General features: G+C 43.1%; 2 protein-coding genes across 4 annotated transcripts in view; one reads left to right on the top strand and one right to left on the bottom strand.

Annotated features, from left to right (window-relative positions):
* clip1b (CAP-GLY domain containing linker protein 1b) overlaps positions 1–1,617 on the top strand; it is a 43,117-nt gene extending 41,500 nt beyond the window's left edge. For all 3 annotated transcript variants that reach the window (XM_029692023.1, XM_029692021.1, XM_029692022.1), the window contains 3 exons: positions 456–674; positions 850–962; positions 1,117–1,617. In XM_029692023.1, the coding sequence (XP_029547883.1) occupies positions 456–674; positions 850–962; positions 1,117–1,351 (567 nt within the window). In that variant the 3' untranslated portion in view covers positions 1,352–1,617. The remainder of the gene's footprint in view (positions 1–455; positions 675–849; positions 963–1,116) is intronic.
* A 12,720-nt stretch (positions 1,618–14,337) lies between these two features.
* Positions 14,338–20,550, bottom strand: LOC115148258 (B-cell CLL/lymphoma 7 protein family member A-like). The gene is made up of 6 exons (XM_029690212.1): positions 20,387–20,550; positions 18,858–18,942; positions 18,637–18,721; positions 18,219–18,368; positions 15,235–15,335; positions 14,338–15,038 (listed from the first exon to the last, which is right to left on the bottom strand). The coding sequence occupies exons 1-6, from the start codon at positions 20,476–20,478 to the stop codon at positions 14,964–14,966; spliced, it is 588 nt and encodes a 195-aa protein (XP_029546072.1). The 5' UTR covers positions 20,479–20,550; the 3' UTR covers positions 14,338–14,963.
* Between the last annotated feature and the right edge of the window lie 2,015 nt (positions 20,551–22,565).

Raw genomic sequence — 22,565 nt, 5'->3', positions numbered from 1 at the left:
TACACAACTCTGGCAGACTCTGAGGGATGAGGTATAGTGTATATACACAACTCTGGCAGACTGAGGGATGAGGTATAGTGTATATACACAACTCTGGCAGACTCTGAGGGATGAGGTATAGTGTATATACACAACTCTGGCAGACTGAGGGATGAGGTATAGTGTATATACACAACTCTGGCAGACTCTGAGGGATGAGGTATAGTGTATATACACAACTCTGGCAGACTGAGGGATGAGGTATAGTGTATATACACAACTCTGGCAGACTGAGGGATGAGGTATAGTGTATATACACAACTCTGGCAGACTGAGGGATGAGGTATAGTGTATATACACAACTCTGGCAGACTCTGGGTCTTTTGATGAAGAAATGAAGAACTGGCATTGGTTCCGATGCTTGTTCTCTGTATTTGTATATTAGCTGAAAGCTCTCTGTCTCCCTCTCCCTGTAGATCGCGGTGCTGCGAGGTGAGAACGCCATGGCCAAGACGCTACAGTCTGCCGTGGAGACGCTGGAGAGAGACAAGGCCCAGCTACAGGAACGCGTCACCAGCCTGGAGCAGAGGCTATTGGGACGGCAGGCCTCCGAGGGAGGGGACAGTGGAGTGCCTTCCTCAGGTGACACAGCTCTGGACCAGTTGAGAGAAGAGAAGGAGTTTGCAGAGGGACAGGTATGATCGGCAATTTGTCAAACAATTTCACCATCTGCTTGTCACTAAAGCACTATATCACTTGCATAGAAAGATATCTACGCTTCCACCATTGTCTCTCATTCCATCTCGCTCTTTCTTATATAAACTTGACTGTGATCTCTCTTCTCTCCCTCCATCCATTTCCCTCCTTCAGATTAACTTCCTGAACAGTGTGATCGTGGACCTGCAGAGGAAGAATGAGGAGTTGAAGGTCAAGCTGAAGAAGATGGCTCTGGCGGAGTTCAATGGCAATGACGGCACTGATGGGTCAGTCTTATAACCAATGACCTCTGAACCCTAACTCCAAATGTAGTCCTTAGTTACAGTTGTTGACAGACCCCTCAGAATGCACTATTTAGCATCTCCCTAATCACTCCTTTCCTCTCGCTCGCTCTCTCTCTTTCTCTCTCTCCGTCTCTAGTTTGGAGGAGGGTGGATCTAAGAAGGACAAGAAGGCTCCTCCTCGTCTGTTCTGTGATATCTGTGACTGTTTTGACTTGCATGACACTGAGGACTGTCCAACCCAGGCCCAGAGCCCCGACTCAGTCCCCCACTCTTCCTTCAAGGGCAGACCTGCCGACCAGCGGCCGTATTGCGACATCTGTGGGGCCTTTGGTCACTCCACAGAGTCCTGCCAGGAAGACCAGACCTTCTAGACACTCATCTTCTCACCCCAACCATGCCAGGCCTAGCTTTAGGACCCTTCACAGACCATCAAACACACACCAGACTCCTTTCTCTGGGTTTTTAACAACATAGTATTTATGTATGTCACTCACTGTCATAGTCCACTCAGATAACCCCAAATCACCCGCTACAAAATACTCTTCTACTATGTCTAATACTACCTCTCTCTAACTCTCCTCTCCTCCCTCTCTCTAACTCTCCTCCCTCTCTCTAACTCTCCTCTCCTCCCTTTCTCTAACTCTCCTCCCTCTCTCTAACTCTCCTCTCCTCCCTCTCTCTAACTCTCCTCTCCTCCCTCTCTCTAACTCTCCTCCCTCTCTCTAACTCTCCTCCCTCTCTCTAACTCTCCTCCCTCTCTCTAACTCTCCTCCCTCTCTCTAACTCTCCTCTCCTCCCTTTCTCTAACTCTCCTCCCTCTCTCTAACTCTCCTCCCTCTCTCTAACTCTCCTCTCCTCCCTCTCTCTAACTCTCCTCCCTCTCTCTAACTCTCCTCCCTCTCTCTAACTCTCCTCCCTCTCTCTAACTCTCCTCTCCTCCCTTTCTCTAACTCTTCTCCCTCTCTCTAACTCTCCTCCCTCTCTCTAACTCTCCTCTCCTCCCTCTCTCTAACTCTTCTCCCTCTCTCTAACTCTCCTCCCTCTCTCTAACTCTCCTCCCTCTCTCTAACTCTCCTCCCTTTCTCTAACTCTCCTCCCTCTCTCTAACTCTCCTCCCTCTCTCTAACTCTCCTCCCTCTCTCTAACTCTCCTCTCCTCCCTCTCTCTAACTCTTCTCCCTCTCTCTAACTCTTCTCCCTCTCTCTCTAAATATCCTCCCCCTCTCTCTAACTCTCCTCCCTCTCTCTCTAACTCTCCTCTCCTCCCTTTCTCTAACTCTCCTCCCTCTCTCTAACTCTCCTCCCTTTCTCTAACTCTCCTCTCCTCCCTCTCTCTAACTCTCCTCCCTCTCTCTAACTCTTCTCCCTCTCTCTCTAACTCTCCTCCCTCTCTCTCTAACTCTCCTCCCTCTCTCTAACCATCCTCCCTTTTTCTAACTCTCCTCCCTCTCTCTAACTCTCCCCTCCTCCCTCTCTCTAACTCTACTAGCTCTCTCTAACTCTCCTCCCTCCCTCTAACTCTCCTCCCTCTCTCCCTAACTCTCCTCTCTCTCTCTCCCTAACTCTCCTCCCTCTCTCTCCAACTCTCCTCCCTCTCTCTCTAACTCTCCTCCCTCTTTAACTATCCTCCCTCTTTAACTCTCCTCCCTCTTTAACTCTCCTCCCTCTCTAACTCTCCTCCCTTTTTCTAACTCCTCTCCCTTTTTCTAACTCTCCTCCCTCTCTCTCTAACCCTCCTCCCTGTCTATCTCTGCTCCCTCTCTCCAACTCTCCATCTCTCCTCACTCTCCTCCCTCTCTCTAACTCTCCTCCCTCTCTAACTCTCCTTCCCTCCCTCTAACTCTCCTCCCTCTCTCTAACTCTCCTCCCTCTCTAACTCTCCTCCCTCTCTAACTATCCTTCCCTCTCTCTAACTCTCCTCCCTCTCTCTAACTCTCTAACTCTCCTCCCTCTTTAACTATGCTTCCCTCCCTCTGACTCTCCTCCCTCTAACTATCCTTCCCTCCATCTTACTCTCCTCCCTCTCTCTAACTCTCCTCCCTCTAACTATCCTTCCCTCCATCTTACTCTCCTCCCTCTCTCTAACTCTCCTCCCTCTAACTATCCTTCCCTCCATCTTACTCTCCTCCCTCTCTCTAACTCTCCTCCCTCTAACTATCCTTCCCTCCATCTTACTCTCCTCCCTCTAACTATCCTTCCCTCCATCTTACTCTCCTCCCTCTCTCTAACTCTTCTCCCTCCCTCTAACTCTCCTTCCTTGCTTTAACTCTCCTCTCTCTAACTCTCCTCTCTCTAACTCCCTCTCCTACGTCCAGAGATATACTGCTGTGGTGCAAGATACATTTTAGGATTGGAACAAAATGAATCAGTCTTATGTCATTAGTTCATAAAGGAATCAGTCTTATGTCATTAGTTCATAAAGGAATCAGTCTTCTGTTATTAGTCCATAAAGAAATCAGTCTTCTGTTATTAGTTCATAAAGAAATCAGTATTCTGTTATTAGTCCATAAAGAAATCAGTCTTCTGTTATTAGTCCATAAAGAAATCAGTCTTCTGTTATTAGTCCATAATGAAATCAGTCTTCTGTTATTAGTCCATAAAGAAATCAGTCTTCTGTTATTAGTCCATAAAGGAATCAGTCTTCTGTTATTAGTCCATAAAGAAATCAGTCTTCTGTTATTAGTCCATAAAGAAATCAAGTCTTCTGTTATTAGTCCATAAAGGAATCAGTCTTCTGTTATTAGTCATAAAGGAATCAGTAATGTGTTATTAGTCATAAAGGAATCAGTCTTCTGTTATTAGTTCATTATTTGATGTATTTGTTTGTTTGTTTTCATATAGAGCATGGGTTGGTTTTTAACTTCAGTTCCTACGGGAACTAAACTTCCTATGTGTGACCGGGCAAGTGGGAGGGCATTTGACGCAGACATACGCGTGGTGAAGGGCCTGGATGCACCAGACTGGTTCACTGCTAATAGCACTATTAATGTTTCTCTACCACATTCCCAGTCAGTGTACTGTATCCAGGCCCAGACATGGACCCTAGGGATGTCCACTCCACATAGGAAACAAGCTAGGACCACAGGACACATCTACTTGTACTACTAGGTTGTGTTCAGTAGGCACCAAATGGTAGAGAACGTTTTAGAACTGGAAATATTTCGGGAAATTCTCAACAACAAAAAAGCTCATTTTCAGTTTCAAACGTTTTCTGTTTTCATGTCCACTCAACATTAACCTGGTTCTAGTTGCACAAGTTAGCGTTTACCATCATGAATGTTGTTCTGGAGGCAGCTCTGCAGAGTGGTCACTAGCTGGCACAGCCACAAAGTCATACAACCTAACCTTAACCACACTGCTAACCCTAATGCCTAATCCTAACCTTAAATTAAGACCAAAAAGCACATTTCTGTTTTCATAAATGTTCACAATATAGCTAATTTTGACTTTGTAGCTGGCCTATCTAAGGAGAAATCGCTCCAGGACAAGACTCATAACAATTAACGTCAACCTGCGCTAGTTGCAGAGCCAAACCAAGGCAACAGGACGCCACTACTAACTTACTGCACTACTCACCAAGGCAACAGGACGCCACTACTAACTTACTGCACTACTCACCAAGGCAACAGGACGCCACTACTAACTTACTGCACTACTCACCAAGGCAACAGGACGCCACTACTAACTTACTGCACTACTCACCAAGGCAACAGGACGCCACTACTAACTTACTGCACTACTCACCAAGGCAACAGGACGCCACTACTAACTTACTGCACTACTCACCAAGGCAACAGGACGCCACTACTAACTTACTGCACTACTCACCAAGGCAACAGGACGCCACTACTAACTTACTGCACTACTCACCAAGGCAACAGGACGCCACTACTAACTTACTGCACTACTCACCAAGGCAACAGGACGCCACTACTAACTTACTGCACTACTCACCAAGGCAACAGGACGCCACTACTAACTTACTGCACTACTCACCAAGGCAACAGGACGCCACTACTAACTTACTGCACTACTCACCAAGGCAACAGGACGCCAGCCACTACTAACTTACTGCACTACTCACCAAGGCAAGAGGACGCCACTACTAACTTACTGCACTACTCACCAAGGCAACAGGACGCCACTACTAACTTACTGCACTACTCACCAAGGCAACAGGACGCCACTACTAACTTACTGCACTACTCACCAAGGCAAGAGGACGCCACTACTAACTTACTGCACTACTCACCAAGGCAACAGGACGCCACTACTAACTTACTGCACTACTCACCAAGGCAACAGGACGCCAGCCACTACTAACTTACTGCACTACTCACTTTAAAACTCCCTCTTAGACTACAGGGCACAATTAGACTATTTTTGTTTTAGCATGGCAGTTTCTAACTTATTGATTTGATAATAAATGTCAAGACAGAATGGTACCTAGTAATTACTGTCACGTTTTATGTAATGCCTATGTTTTTTATGTATTGTCTTTTAAAAACTACCTGTATAGATATCTGTGCAGTAAAACTATGTACTGAAGCACACAGTTTGGATCATATTGAATCTCCCAGTGTATCAAAGATATGTATGCTAGATCTATGTGACTAACCAATGACACCTGTCTTTGTGAATACCCATCAGACGTTTTCTGAATGAACAAAATGTGCACAAGGTGCCATGGAAACAAAAGGATATTTTATGCATATTTTATTCTTCTGCTTTGTCTTGATAGGAAACGGACCTGTATGTTGTTGTATGATAATGCCGTATCGACTCCAGGGAACAAACTTAACACACTTGTAAAGATGTTATTAACTCTATAAGCACATTGTTGACTATTTGTACTTTACTAAGTGACGAGTCTGATTAGTGCACCGTTTTCTATGTTACACTGAACATCATCTATAAAGGCTTTATAAAGGGTTTGTAAATAGTTCAACTGTTAAAAACCCTTTACAGATGAGGACCCTTAACATGGTACTGTTTTATGTTCTGTACACACCGAATGATTCAATACAACAAATACTATAAAAACAAATACTCCACCTGTGGCGTCGAGATTTTTTTAAATAACCACCGGCCCCTAAAAGAGAAGGGATTAGGGAAGTATTTTTGTACTGCACACAGAGCCAGATGCTACCACTGATTCCCTTGTCTCTGAGTCTAATGAGATCCTCATTCACACTGGATTATCAACACAAAATATGCATTAGGAGAAATCTGCAGGCCTCAAACTCCGTGGAAAAGTTTAGTTATTTTGACCTATAATTCAAACAGAAAGAAAAATACAGAAATACTGAGGCTTACCCAACTGTTGAAGAGTCGGCTAGTACTGGAGTTAGTACGTCTGAAATCATGTGAACGGGTACCAGAATGATTCGTGGATTTTTATTAATAAAACAAAACCATTGGACATATTCAAATCCAAGCACTAGCGATGTAATAAATAAATCCAAACTAACCATCAATCTGTATGAGATCATTCTAAACTCAAACATGGTCCTAAGAAAACACTCTAAAATATCGGACATTTTCACATCTCCCAGCTCCGTACACACAGTTTAGGAGTTAAACTAGAAGCATTAACTGACTCAATCAGAATCAGGTGAAAGCTACAACATAATAAAGATATATATCTAACACTGAGTGTTGTACATAATGCTGTTCTTCTAACTGTTCATGTCAATAACATAACATCACTACAGTGAGGGAAAAAAGTATATGATCCCTGCTGATTTTGTACATTTGCCCACTGACAAAGAAATGATCAGTCTATCATTTTAATGGTAGGTTTATTTGAACAGTGAGAGTCAGAATAACAACAAAAAAATCCAGAAAAACGCATGTCAAAAATGTTACAAATTTATTTGCATTTTAATGAGGGAAATAAGTATTTGACCCCCTCTCAATCAGAAAGATTTCTGGCTCCCAGGTGTCTTTTATACAGGTAACGAGCTGCAGAACGCGTCTCCTTCCTGAGTGGTATGATGGCTGCGTGGTCCCATGGTGTTTATACTTGCGTGCTATTGTTTGTACAGATGAACGTGGTACCTCCAGGAATTTAGAAATTGCTCCCAAGAATGAACCAGACTTGTGGAGGTCTACAATTTTTTACTGAGGTCTTGGCTGATTCCTTTTGATTTTCCCATGATGTCAAGCAAAGAGGCACTGAGTTTGAAGGTAGACCTTGAAATACATCCACAGGTACACCTCCAATTAACTAAAATTATGTCAATTAGCCTATCAGAAGCTTCTAAAGCCATGACATCATTTTCTGGAATTTTCCAAGCTGTTTAAAGGCACAGTCAATTTAGTGCATGTAAACTTCTGACCCACTGGAATTGTGATACAGTGAATTATAAGTGAAATAATCTGTCTGTAAACAATTGTTGGAAAAATGACTTGTGTCACGCACAAAGTAGATGTCCTAACCGACTTGCCAAAAGTATAGTTTGTTAACAAGAAATTTGTGGAGTGGTTGAAAAACGAGATTTAATGACTCCAACCTAAGTGTATGTAAACTTCTGACTTCAACTGTAAATGAAACCAGTACCACTGTGTTGTTCTACCTCTAGAAAACAATGACAGTAAAAACATTTTTTTAAATCACACACAGTACCTGTCATAAGTTTGGACCCACCGACTCATTCAAGGGTTTTTCTTTATTTTTACTATTTTCTACATTGTAGAATAATAGTGAAGACATCAAAACTATGAAATAATACATATGGAATCATGTAGTAACCAAAAAAAAGTGTTAAACAAATCAAAATATATTTTATATTTGAGATTCTTCAAAGTAGACACCCTTTGCCTTGATCACAGCTTTGCACACTCTTGGCATTCTCTCAACCAGCTTCATGAGGTACTCACCTGGATTGCATTTCAATTAACAGGTGTGCCTTGTTAAAAGTTCATTTGTGGAATTTCTTTCCTTCTTAATGTGTTTGAGCCAATCAGTTGTGTTGTGACAAGGTAGGGGTGGTATACAGAAGATAGCCCTATTTGGTAAAAGACCAAGTCCATATTATGGCAAGAACAGCTCAAATAAGCAAAAGAGAAATGACAGTCCATCATTACTTTAAGACATGAAGGTCAGTCAATCCTGAAAATGTCGAGAAATATTTACGTTTCTTCAAGTGCAGTCGCAAAATCCATCAAGCACTATGATGAAACTGTCTCTCATGAGGACCACCACAGGAATGGAAGACCCAGAGTTACCTCTGCTGCAGAGGATAGATTCATTAGAGTTACCAGCCACAGAAATTGCAGCCCAAATAAATGCTTCACAGAGTTCAAGTAACAGACACAACTCAACAACAACTGTTCAGACGAGACTGCATTAATCAGGCCTTCGTGGTCAAATTGCTGCAAAGAAACCACTACTAAAGAACACCAATAATAAGAAGAGACTTGCTTGGGCCAAGAAACACAAGCAATGGACATTAGACCGGTGGAAATCTGAAATTTGGTCTGATGAGTCAAAATTTGAGATTTTTGGTTCCAACCGCCGTGTCTTTGTGAGACGCAGAGTAGTTGAACGGCTGATCTCCACGTGTGGTTCCCACCATCAAGCATGGTGGAGGAGGTGTGATGGTGCTTTGCTGGTGACACTGTCTGTGATTTATTAAGAATTCAAGGCACACTTAACCAGCATGGCTACCACAGGATTTTGCAGCAATACGCCATCCCATCTGGTTTGCACTATCATTTGTTTTTCAACAGGACAATGACCCAACACACCTCCAGGCTGTGTAAGGGCTATTTGACCAAGAAGGAGAGTGATGGAGTGCTGCATCAGATGACCTGGCCTCCACAATCACCCGACCTCAACCCAGTTGAAATGGTTTGGGATGGGTTGGACTGCAGAGTGAAGGAAAAGCAGCCAACAAGTGCTCAGCATATGCGGGAACTCCTTCAAGACTGTTGGAAAAGCATTCCAGGTGAAGCTGGTTTAGAGAACGCCAAGAGTGTGCAAAGCTGTCATCAAGGCAAATGGTGGCTACTTTGAAGATTCTAAAATCTAAAATACAAAAACTACATGATTCCATTTCATAGTTTTGATGTCATCAATATTATTCTACAATATAGAAAATAGTAAAAAAAAAAAAATATGTTTTAATGAATCCAAACTTTTGACTGGTACTGTGTATATATACTGCTCAAAAAAACTAAAGGGAACACTTAAACAACACAATGTAACTCCAAGTCAATCACACTTCTGTGAAATGAAACTGTCCACTTAGGAAGCAACACTGATTGACAATAAATTTCACATGCTGTTGTGCAAATGGAATAGACAACAGGTGGAAATTATAGGCAATTAGCAAGACACCCCCAATAAAGGAGTGGTTCTGCAGGTGGTGACCACAGACCACTTCTCAGTTCCTATGCTTCCTGGCTGATGTTTTGGTCACTTTTGAATGCTGGCGGTGCTTTCACTCTAGTGGTAGCATGAGACGGAGTCTACAACTCAGGTAGTGGCTCAGGTAGTGCAGCTCATCCAGGATGGCACATCAATGCGAGCTGTGGCAAGAAGGTTTGCTGTGTTTGTCAGCGTAGTGTCCAGAGCATGGAGGCGCTACCAGGAGACAGGCCAATACATCAGGAGACGTGGAGGAGGCCGTAGGAGGGCAACAACCCAGCAGCAGGACAGCTACCTCCACCTTTGTGCAAGGAGGAGCACTGCCAGAGCCCTGCAAAATGACCAGCAGGCCACAAATGTGCATGTGTCTGCTCAAACGGTCAGAAACAGACTCCATGAGGGTGGTATGAGGGCCCAACGTCCACAGGTGGGGGTTGTGCTTACAGCCCAACACCGTGCAGGACATTTGGCATTTGCCAGAGAACACCAAGATTGGCAAATTCGCCACTGGCGCCCCGTGCTCTTCACAGATGAAAGCAGGTTCACACTGAGCACATGTGAAAGACGTGACAGAGTCTGGAGACGCCGTGGAGAACATTCTGCTGCCTGCAACATCCTCCAGCATGACCGGTTTGGCGGTGGGTCAGTCATGGTGTGTGGTGGCATTTCTTTGGGGGGCCGCACAGCCCTCCATGTGCTCGCCAGAGGTAGCCTGACTGCCATTAGGTACCGAGATGAGATCATCAGACCCCTTGTGAGACCATATGCTGGTGCGGTTGGCCCTGGGTTCCTCCTAATGCAAGACAATGCTAGACCTCATGTGGCTGGAGTGTGTCAGCAGTTCCTGCAAGAGGAAGGCATTGATGCTATGGACTGGCCCGCCAGTTCCCCAGACCTGAATCCAATTGAGCACATCTGTGACATCATGTCTCGCTCCATCCACCAACGCCACGTTGCACCACAGACTGTCCAGGAGTTGGCGGATGCTTTAGTCCAGGTCTGGGAGGAGATCCCTCAGGAGACCATCCGCCACCTCATCAGGAGCATGCCCAGGCGTTGTAGGGAGGTCATACAGGCACGCGGAGGCCACACACACTACTGAGCCTCATTTTGACTTGTTTTAAGGACATTACATCAAAGTTGGATCAGCCTGTAGTGTGGTTTTCCACTTTCATTTTGAGTGTGACTCCAAATCCAGACCTCCATGGGTTGATAAATTGGATTTCCATTGATTATTTTTGTGTGATTTTGTTGTCAGCACATTCAACTATGTAAAGAAAAAAGTATTTAATAACATTATTTCATTCATTCAGATCTAGAATGTGTTATTTTAGTGTTCCCTTTATTTTTTTGAGCAGTGTATATACATACATACATACATACATACATACATACATACATACATACATACATACATACATACATACATACATACATACATACATACATACATACATACATACATACATACATACATACAGTGCCTTGCAAAAGTATTCACTCCCTTGGCGTTTTTCCTATTTTGTTGCATTACAACCTGTAATTGAAATGGATTTTTATTTGGATTTCATGGAATGGACATGCACAAAATAGTCAAAATTGGTGAAGTGAAATTAAAAAAATAACTTGTTTAAAAATATATATATACATTAAAAACGGAAAAGTGCTGCGTGCATATGTATTCACCCCCTTTGCTATAAAGCCCCTAAATAAGATTTGGTGCAACCAATTCCCTTCAGAAGTCACATAATTAGTTAAATATAGTTCACCTGTGTGCAATCTAAGTGTCACATGATCTGTCACATGATCTCAGTACATATATATTCTGTTCTGAATGGCCCCAGAGTATGCAACACCACTAAGCAAGCGGCACTATGAAGACCAAGGAGCTCTCCAAACAGGTCAGGGACAAAGTTGTGGACAAGTACAGATCAGGGTTGGGTTATAAAAAAAGATCAGAAACTCTGAACATCTCACGGAGCACCATTAAATCCATTATTAAAAAATGTAAAGAATATGGCACCACAACAAACCTGCCAAGAGAGGGCCGCCCACCAAAACTCACGGACCAGGCAAGGAGGGCATTAATCAGAGAGAGGCAACAAAGAGACCAAAGATAACCCTGAAGGAGCTGCAAAGCTCCACCGTGGAGATTGGAGTATCTGTCCATTGGACCACTTTAAGCCATACACTCCACAGAGCTGGGCTTTACGGAAGAGTGGCCCAAAAAAATCCATTGCTTAAAGAAAAAAATAAGCAACCACGTTTGGTGTTTGCCAAAAGGCATGTGGGAGACTCCCCAAACATAATGAAAAAGGTACTCTGGTCAGATGAGACAAAAATGCAGCTTTTTGGCTATCAAGGAAAACGCTGTCTGGCGCAAACCCAACACCTCTCATCACCCCGAGAACCCCATCCCCACAGTGAAGCATGGTGGTGGCAGCATCATGCTGTGGGGATGTTTTTCATTGGCAGGGACTGGGAAACTGGTCAGAATTTAAGGAATGATGGATGGCGCTAAATATAGGGAAATTCTTGAGGGAAACCTGTTTCAGTCTTCCAGAGATTTGAGAGTGGGACGGAGGTTCACCTTCCAGCAGGACAATGATCCTAAGCATACTGCTAAAGCCACACTTGAGTGGTTTAAGGGGAAACATTTAAATGTCTTGCAATGGCCTAGTCAAAGTCCAGACCTCAATCCAATTGAGAATCTGTAGTATGGCTTAAAGATTGCTGTACACCAGCGGAACCCATATAACTTGAAGGAGCTGGAGCAGATTTGCCTTGAAGAATGGGCAAAAATCCCAGTGGCTAGATGTGCCAAGCTTATAGAGACATACCCCAAGAGACTTGCAGCTGTAATTGCTGCAAAAGGTGGCTCTACGAAGTATTGAATAGTTATGCACGCTCAAGTTCTGTTTTTTGTCTTATTTCTTGTTTGTTTCACAATAAAAAAATATTTTGCATCTTCAAAGTGGTAGGCATGCTGTGTAAATAAAATGATACAGGTCGGCCGATTAATCGGAATGACCGATTAATTAGGGCTGATTTCAAGTTTTCATAACAATCGGTAATCGGCATTTTTGGACACCGATTGTGGCTGACTTTTTTACATTTATTTTTTTACCTTTATTTAACTAGGCAAGTCAGTTAAGAACACATTCTTATTTTCAATGACGGCCTAGGAACGGTGGGTTAACTGCGTTGTTCAGGGGCAGAACGACAGATTTTTACCTTGTCAGCTCGGGCATTCAATCTTGCAACCATCCGGTTACTAATCCAACGCTCTAACCACCTGCCTTATATTGCACTCCACGAGGAGCCTGCGTTGCAGGCTGACTACCTGTTACGCGAGTGCAGCAAGAAGCCAAGATAAGTTGCTAGCTAGCATTAAACTTATCTTCTAAAACATAATCACTAGTTAACTACACATGGTTGATGATATTACTAGTTTATCTAGCATGTCCTGCGTTGCAAATAATCAATGCGGTGCCTGTTAATTTTTCATCGAATCACAGCCTACTTCGCCAATCGGGTGATGATTTAACAAGCGCATTTGCAAAAAAAGCACTGTCGTTGCACCAATGTACCTAAACATAAACATCAATGCCTTTCTTTAAAATCAATGCACAAGTATATATTTTTAAACCTGCATATTTAGTTAATATTGCCTGCTAACATGAATTTCTTATAATTAGGGAAATTGTGTCACTTCTCTTGCGTTCCGTGCAAGCAGAGTCGGGGTATATGCAGCAGTTTGGGCCGCCTGGCTCGTTGCGAACTGTGTGAAGACCATTTCTTCCTAACAAAGACCGTAATTAATTTGCCAGAATTGTACATAATTATGACATAACATTGAAGGTTGTACAATGTAACAGCAATATTTAGACTTAGGGATGCCACTCGTTAGATAAAATATGGAACGGTTCCGTATTTCACTGAAAGAATAAACGTTTTGTTTTCGAAATGATCGTTTCTGGATTTGACCATATTAATAACCTAAGGCTCGTACTTCTGTGTGTTATTATGTTATAATTAAGTCTATGATTTGATATTTGATAGAGCAGTCTGACTGAGCGGTGGTAGGCAGCAGCAGGCTCGTAAGCATTCATTCAAACAGCACTTTCGTGCATTTGCCAGCAGCTCTTCACTGTGCTTCAAGCATTGAGCTGTTTATGACTTCAAGCCTATCAACTCCCTAGATTAGGCTGGTGTAACCGATGTGAAATGGCTAGCTAGTTAGCGGGGTGCGCACTAATAGCGTTTCAATCGGTGACATCACTCGCTCTGAGACCTTGAAGTAGTTGTTCCCCTTGCTCTGCAAGGGCCGTGGATTTTGTGGCGCGATGGGTAACGATGCTTCGAGGGTGGCTGTTGTCGATGTGTTCCTGGGGCGAGGAGAGGGACGGAAGCTATACTGTTACACTGGCAATACTAAAGTGCCTATAAGAACATCCAATAGTCAAAGGTTTATGAAATACAAATGATATAGAGAGAAATAGTCCTATAATTCCTATAATAACTACAACCTAAAACTTCTTACCTGGGAATATTGAAGACTCATGTTAAGAGGAACCACCAGCTTTCATATGTTCTCATGTTCTGAGCAAGGAACTTAAACGTTAGCTTTTTTACATGGCACATATTGCACTTTGACTTTCTTCTCCAACACTTTGTTTTGCATTATTTAAACCAAATTGAACATGTTTCATTATTTATTTGAGGATAAATTGATTTTATTGATGTATTATATTAAGTTAAAATAAGTGTTCATTCAGTATTGTTGTAGTTGTCATTAATATAAATAAATAAATAAAAAATATTTTAAATTGACCGATTAATCGGTATCGGCTTTTTTTGGTCCTCCAATAATCGGTGTCGGCGTTGAAAAATCATTTCCGGTCGACCTCTAATACAAACCCTCCAAAAATCTATTTTAATTCCAGGTTGTAAGGCAACAAAATAGGAAAAATGCCAAGGGGGTGAATACTTTCGCAAGCCACTGAATATATATATATACATACATATAAAGGACACAAATCCACACCCACTACAGCAGCAGTAAAACCACGGTGTGGTGTTTGTGTGGCATTATATCTTAGCAGTGCATTGACCCTCCTGAGCTAAAAAAAACAACCCCAAAACTAAACGTAACAACTGGAAACTGTCCTAAACAAACACTGTATCAACCAGAGGTGAGTTTGGGGGAGGTTTGACGTGGCTCCTGGGTTAGAAGATGCCCTTAAGGCGTCAGCATGCTTCAGTTCGGCTGGCGCTTAGCCATACTCGGCTAGCCAATCCGAACGAGTGTGCTTGCTCCCTTAAAAGACCTTCGCTTAAAAAACGAGAAAAAGTGTCAATAGCAGTTTGTCCATTTTGAGACGCCGTAGTGTTTTTCTCTTCTGGACTGAGCTGAGCACACAGCGCCACCCCTGGCCATGGAGGGGATAACAGGCTGGATCATAGAGCTACTCGTGGCATTACTGAGTGTGGAAGAAGAGAAGAGGGGCTCAGTGAAGGGAGGTAAAGTCCTTTCTCCCTCTGCTCAGAGGAGTGTTAGGGGCTACGTGGGGGAGGAAGAGGATAGAGAGAAGAAATGATGCAGTGTGACTATTTCTCCTTGTAGTCCTGAGATGGAGACTCCTGCTTGTTCTTCTTACTGCGAGGAGCCTCTTCCTCCGGATCCTGCCAGCCAACGTACGAACATACAAACACAACCATATCTGAGGAAATGAATTTGTCCATTTATTAATTTAAAAATGTGGATGGGATAAAAAGAGATTAAGGAGGCCCTCATGCCACTCATATTCTTTGTGGAGGAAGAGTAGAATATAGAGTACCAGACTGACCAGGGTATATGGTGGAATATAGAGTAGAGTACCTGAGTGGCTTTGCGGCTGTCTGAGGTGTCCTTTTCTCCCGAGGAAGTCTGGCTGCTGTCTCTCTTGTCCCTCTGTCCTCTCTCTGATGGGTTGCTCTTCACTGCACCAAACACACAATAACACACCACATTAAATACCTATTAAACCAGTCACTGTCAGATCTTCAACTGTTGAATGACTGTCTGTATATCTGCATTGCTTGCTGTTTGGGGTTTTAGGTTGGGTTTCTGTATAGCACTTTGTGACATCTTCTGGTGTAAGGGCTTTATAAATACATTTGATTTGTATATTTAAACATCAATTAGTATTGGTATTTTGGTATGATCCCCATTAGCTTTTGCTAAAGCAGCAGCTTCTTGTCATGACTTCTGCCGAAGTCGATGCCCCTCCTTGCTCGGGTGGTGCTCGGCGGTCGACGTCACCAGACTTCTAGCCATCATCGATCAGTTTTTCATTTTCCATTGGTTTTGTCTTGTCTTCCTACACACCTGTTTCCAATCAATTAATCATGTTGTGTATTTAACCCTCTGTTTCCCCTCATGTCCTTGTCGGTGATTGTTTGTATTGTTATGTTACGTGGGTTTGTGTATCGGTGTGCGACGGGTATAGTTTACCCATGTATTTTGTACTTTGGTTTTGGAGTTGTTTTTTTAAATTAAATACTCCATATTAACCAACTTGGTTTCTCCTGCGCCTGACTTCCCTGCCACCTACATACACGAACATGACACTACTCTTCCCGGGGTCCACACAAAACATTAAAACATGACATAATAGGCAACATTAATAGACAACAGCTCAAGGACAGACCTACATAAAAAAGCCACATGTAGCCTACATATCAATACATACACACAAACTATCTAGGTCAAATAGGTTAGCTGTTCACTTGAGCAATATGAGATGGAATGGAGTTCCATGCAATAATGGCTCTATATGATATTGTACACTTTTTTGAATTTGTTCTGGATTTGGGGACTGTAAAAAGACCCCTGGTGGCATGTCTGGTGGGGTAAGTGTGTGTGTCAGAGCTGTGTGTAAGCTATGCAAACAATTTGGGATTTTGAACACATACATTTTTCTTATAAAAAGAAGTGATGCAGTCAGTCTCTACTCAACTCTTAGCCAAGAGAGACTGGCATGCATAGTATTTATATCAGCCCTCTGATTACAATGAAGAGCAAGACGTGGCACTCTGTTCTGGGCAAGCTGCAGCTTAACTAGGTCTTTCCTTGCAGCACTCGACCACACGACTGGACAATAATCAAGATAAGATAAAACTAGAGCCTGCAGGACTTACTTTTGGAGTGTGGTGTCAAAAAAGCAGAGCATCTCTTTATTACAGACAGACCTCCCCACATCTTTACAACCGTTGAATCTATATGTTTAGACCATGACAGTTTACAATCTAAGGTAACACCAAGTAATTTAGTCTCCTCAACTTGTTCAACAGCCACATCATTCATTACCAGATTCTGAGATCTGGAACTTAGGGAATGATTTGTACCAAATACAATGCTCTTAGTTTTAGATGTTCAGGACCAGTTTACTACTGGCCACCAATTCCAAAACAGACTGCAACTCTTTGTTAAGAGTTTCAGTGACTCCATTAGCTGTGGTTGCTGATGTGTATATGGTTGAATCGTCAGCATACATGGACACACATGCTTTGTTTAATGCCAGTGGCAGGTCATTGGTAAAAATAGAAAAGAGTAGAGGGCCTAGAGAGCTGCCCTGCGGTACACCACACTTTGCATGTTTGACATTATAGAAGCTTCCATTAAAGATAACTCTGAATCCACGATATGGCAGGTTGAAAAGCCATAACACATGCGTTTTTTCAACAACAAGTTATGGTCAATAATATCAAAGGCTGCACTGAAATCTAACAGTACAGCTCCCACAAACTTATTATTATCAATTTCTTTCAAACAATCATCAGTCATTTTTGTCAGTGCAGTACATATTGAGTGCCCTTCTCTATAAGCATGGTGAAAGTCTGTTGTTAAATTGTTTACAGAGAAATAGCATTGTATTTGGTGAAACACAATTTTTTCCAACAGTTTGCTAAGAGCTGGCAGCAAGCTTATGATTCTGCTGTTAGAACCAGTAAAGACCGCTACCAAAGGCCCAGATAAATCATGCATTATTTCTGTAACAAGACCTACTGTTGAGTATTCATGTTTACACTTTTGTTTGCTACTTGTAAACAACTCAAGTCAAGGGCAACTGGAACGGATTAATGCTCCTGTGTGGTGATATGGAGCAATTACTTGTGCTCAGATAAAAAGGCATGACTAGGAGAGTAATAAATATAGGCATACTTGAAAGAGAGGGGTAGAGAGAAAGAGAGAGTGGGGTAGAGAAAGAGAGAGCTATAGCGAGAAAGAGGGGTAGAGAGAGAGAGGATAGAAAGAGAAAAGGAGAGGGGGAGAGAGAGAGAAAAAGAGAGGGGTAGAGAGAGAGAGAAAGAGGGGGTAGAGAGAGAGAAAGAGAGATGGGGTAGAGAGAAAAAGAGAGGGGGAGAGTGAGAGAAAAAGAGAGGGGGAGGGAGAAAGAGAAAAAGAGTGAAAGAGAGGGGATAAAGAGAGAGTTCTATTTTGTACCAGGCTGAGAGAGGTCTCTTGTTAGCAGGGGTGCAGATGGAGGGTTGGCAGTTGAAGCCTCGAGGGTCTGGTCACAGCTGCACTCCCTCTCTCTCTCTCAGTGGGATAGAAAAGATAACCCTCTCTCCTTGTCTCTCTCTCCCACAGTATCCCAGCGTGATGAGCCTCTGAGTACAGCCCTGTGACTTCAGGCCTAACGACTGGAGCTCTCCAGCTAACCAAACAGCAATTGAAGAAACACTAAACCCTACCACAGGGTTCACCCATCCAGTTCTATTAAAAGTGTATGGATGGGCCACTACAGGTGGGGATTTCAGGCTGGGCATTTGAGCGGGATTCCCCATGTTGGTGGTAGTGGTAGTGTGTGTGTGTCTCACCCCTCTTGCAGTCAGGGCTCTGGTCGCTCTTGGCCTCACTGTTGTCGCCGTAGGATACGGTGGTGGGTTCGGGGGCTGGGCTAGTGCTGCTGCTGGTTTCCTGTTTGACGGGGGAGGAGTCAGCGATAGAACTCTGGTTACTGTTATCGTCTGAGAAAAAGAAGGGGAGAGGGAAGAAGACAGAAGGTTTTTACATTTGTTTAACCTTTAACTCCATTCTGGGTCCACAGGCATACACACTGACCCACACACTGGACGTTAAGTGTCCTACAGAGTTCAAAGCTGCAGAGCCGTGTTATTTACTTTGAGATATGGCCGCAACTAGATAACAGCCAATGAAATAAGGTTTGTAAATATGTAATAATGGACCGTTTGTCAGAGTTTCGCAGCTATGGACTCTGAATTGAGCTTTACCCACCATTCATGTCCATCATCTCAGGAGAAGAGCTGTTCTCTGGTGTGGTCAATTCTGACCCATTCTTCTCATCGTTCCCCTTCTTCTTCTACAAGACAACAGACAGGGGCAGAACTACTGTTTACATACAACACAATGACGTGACATGAGTTTTGGATGCTGAGAGAATTCTATAAAAGAACTAGACACTGAACTTGAATGAGGCTGTGGTGTGTATTATGTACTTCATCTGCTGTTTTGGGCTCAGTCACTGGAACCCACTTGAAGATCCTCAGGGACGTGTCTCCAACTGTCACCCATTTCTTCTCCCTGGTAGAGAGAGACGCACACGCACGCACGCACGCACACACACACACACACACACGCATAGAATTATTTAAATGGTTCACTTCGATTCGCATTCAATGTTCCTTTAGTGATAACTCTCTCAGGGAATCCCACAAAACACAATACTTGTTTGTTTATTGATTGTATTGTGTTTTGTGGGATTCCCAGTCAGTCAGAAATAAACAACAATATGGAGACAGTCCCAGACTTTTGTTATAGAATAACATAGTTCCTATCACTCCTGGTTTAAACCCGAGTGGCGCAGCAGTCTAAGGCACTGCATCTCAGTGCTAGAGGCGTCACTACAGACCCCGGTTCGATTCCAGGCTGTATCACAACCAACCGTGATTGGGAGTCCCATAGGGCGGCGCACAATTGGCCCAGCGTCGTCCGGGTTTGGCCGGGGTAGGCAGTCATTGTAAATATGAATTTCTTAACTAACTTGCCTAGTTAAATAAAGGTTAAAAAATAGGACTTTTGCATTATAATAATAAAACCGTAATTGCATTTTTGCAATAGCAAACGTGATCCAATACAAAATGTGGGCCTATTACAATTGAAAATCAAAATTGTTTTGATTCAAGGGGTACAAGTAAACATATCCATATGAAAACAAACTGAAGTAAGCTATTAGATTTTGTTTACATTCTTTCCATCTCGAAAGTTTCCTAACAGTAATTTTCAAATGGCCTTAAAAATGTTCCTATCTTTTCAATTATTTTGCAGAATTACTCTATTTCATGGAGACATGGGTGCAGAATCTCCATTTTGATTCATAAAACGAATCCACTGTTGAAAATAAATGTTACCTTGATATAAAGTTCATAAACATAATTTTGAAATAAAATGTAAAAAATTCCAGTGTTATTTCTAAGATTTGAAAAACAATGATTTATATTTGTAAAACCCTGAGACTGACTGCTTGTTCAGCAATCCACTTCTCCTACGCCCTCCCTCTCCCAGACCCACCGCGCAATCTCTGTTCGACCTAAAGGGCGACCCAAAGCGCTTAATTTAAAACTCCAGACGGTCTAAAACTACTCGCTCTAGGGCGCACTTGTCATAGTCCTGAAGTGTGTTAATGAATGATTTGCGTCGAGCCAGTGTTCTGTCGGCTCTCTCCCTCTGCCACTACAGCAGCCAGGAGAAAGGAATAGCTTCATGTGACTGCAACGAAATGGCTTCTGGGTTTAACCCACATTAAACCTTGGTGGAAAATTCTCTAGAATAATAGGGATGTCGGTTTGTAGGCTACTCGATATACGTAGCCACGCACACCACGAGTGCGCCCTGCGCACATGAGTAGAGATACTGTCCTAAATCCCATATTTCAATCGTATGCTCATTCGTTCTATTTCCCTCCCAAAACAGGCAAAGCTTTTTCTCATGTTTGGTAACGAATGGTGTTTTTTCCCCCCTGTCTTACCATTTCCGTACTTTCTCAATCGCGGCCATAACCCGCTTGATGTCATCTTTCGCCCTGCTCCGGGTCTCGGCTCGTACCGACCTGCCCGACATTGCCGCGGTTGGAAGGCTAGGAAATATTTAAAGCTCGCCGGCAGTTCTGACACAATGCAAACACACCGTACAGAGCGCACAGAGGAGCCAGCGCGCTTGCGCCAAGTGGAGAGGAGCGAGTAGGGCCCGCTGCAGAGAAGCGCCTTGTTTCCCCGCTGTAATACAGACAGCAGAACAAAGCCACACAAACTCAACTATGGAAAACTTTGCCTGAAGATTCATAAAGAATATTATAGGTAAAACAAAGGGTAACACTACGGAAGAGGTGGTGGTGGTACTTGGACATTCTTTTTTTGCACGATAGTACTCGTGGCAAAAGTGACAATATTTCGAGAATAAAGGCGAAATTAAATTGAGTAAAGTGTCAATAAACTCAAAATTGAATTGGAGAAGGATAGCGCTTCCCTAACGGGGATCAATGAATGCCACCAAACCCCTATGGACCTTGCATAGCCACGAGGCAGGGGTTTGGGTAAAGCCCTGTCTGAGGTCATTATTAGGGGTATAGACCCTTTTCCAGTACACAACACATGGATATTACGCAGGACTCTTCGCGACAGCAGCCATCATCATCTGATGACATTAAACAGCCTACATTTACGTTTATATTAGGCTACTTCTAAACAAAATTACTTTGGGTTTCTCTTATGCTTACAATTATGTTTTGATTCTTGCTTGAACAGTTGCTAAGATTAGATTTGTTTGTGGCCTTTAATAAATAACTATTTTGGATGCAGCAGTTGTAAGCTAGAACGCTAACGCTCATTGACTATTTCCATACATTGTTACGTTACAGCCTTATTCTAAAATGGATAAAACAATTTATCAATCTACACAAGATAAGCCATAATGACAAAGGGAAAACAGTTTTTTTTAAATGTCGAAGTTTATTAAAAATAAAAAACAAATACCTTAGTTACATAAGTATTAAGACCCTTTGCTATGAGAATCGAAATTGAGCTCAGGTGAATCCTGTTTACATTGATCATCCTTGAGATGTTTCTACAACTTGATTGGAGTCCACCTGTGGTAAATTAAATTGATTGGACATGATTTGGAAAGGCACACACCTGTCTATATAAGGTCCCACAGTTTGCAGTGCATGTCAGAGCAAAAACCAAGCCATGGGGTTGAAGGAATTGTCTGTAGAGCTCCAAGATAGGATTGTGTCGAGGCACAGATCTGGGGAAGGGTACCCAACACTTTCTGTAGCGTTAAAGGTCCAAGAAAACAGTGGTCTCCATCATTCTTAAATGGAAGAAGTTTGGAACCACCGAGACTCTTCCTAGAGCTGGCCTCCCGGCCAAACTGAGCAATTGGGGGAGAAGGGCATAGGTCAGGGAGGTGACCAAGAACCCAATGGTCACTCTGATAGAGCTCCAGAGTTCCTCTGTGGAGATGGGAGAACCTTCCAGAAAGACAACCATCTCTGCAACGCTCCACCAATCAGGCCTTAATGGTAGAGTGGCCAGACGAAAGCCACTCCTCAGTGAAAGGCACATGACAGCCCACTTGGAGTTTGCCAAAAGGCATCTAAAGGACTCTCAGACCATGAGAAACATGATTCTCTTGTCTGATGAAACCAAGATTGAACTCTTTGGCCTGAATGCTAAGCGTCACATCTGGAGGAAAGCTGGCACCATCCCTACGTTGAAGCATGGTGGTGGCAGCATCTTGCTGTGGGGTCATTTTTTCAGTGGCAGGGATTGGGAGACTAGTCAGGATAGAAGGGAAGAAGAACAGAGAAAAATACAGAGAGATCCTAGATGAAAACCTGCTCCAGAGCATTCACAACCTCAGACTGGGCCAACGGTTCACCTTCCAAAAGGACAACGACCCTAAGCACACAGCCAAGACAATGCAGGAGTGGCTTCGGGACAAGTCTCTAGATGTCCTTGAGTGGCCTAGCCAAAGCCCAGACTTGAACTCGATCGAACATCTCTGGAGAGACCCGAAAATAGTTTGGCAGCGGCGCTCCCCATCCAACCTGATAGAGCTTGAGAGGATCTACAGAGAAGAATAGCGTCATACCAAAGAAGACTTGAGGCTGTAATCATTGCCAAAGGTGCTTCAACAAAGTACTGAGT

The sequence above is a fragment of the Salmo trutta genome, chromosome 15 (genome assembly GCF_901001165.1).
Source record: "Salmo trutta chromosome 15, fSalTru1.1, whole genome shotgun sequence".
NCBI lineage: Eukaryota > Metazoa > Chordata > Actinopteri > Salmoniformes > Salmonidae > Salmo > Salmo trutta.
This window is presented reverse-complemented; position numbering and strand designations above follow the sequence as displayed.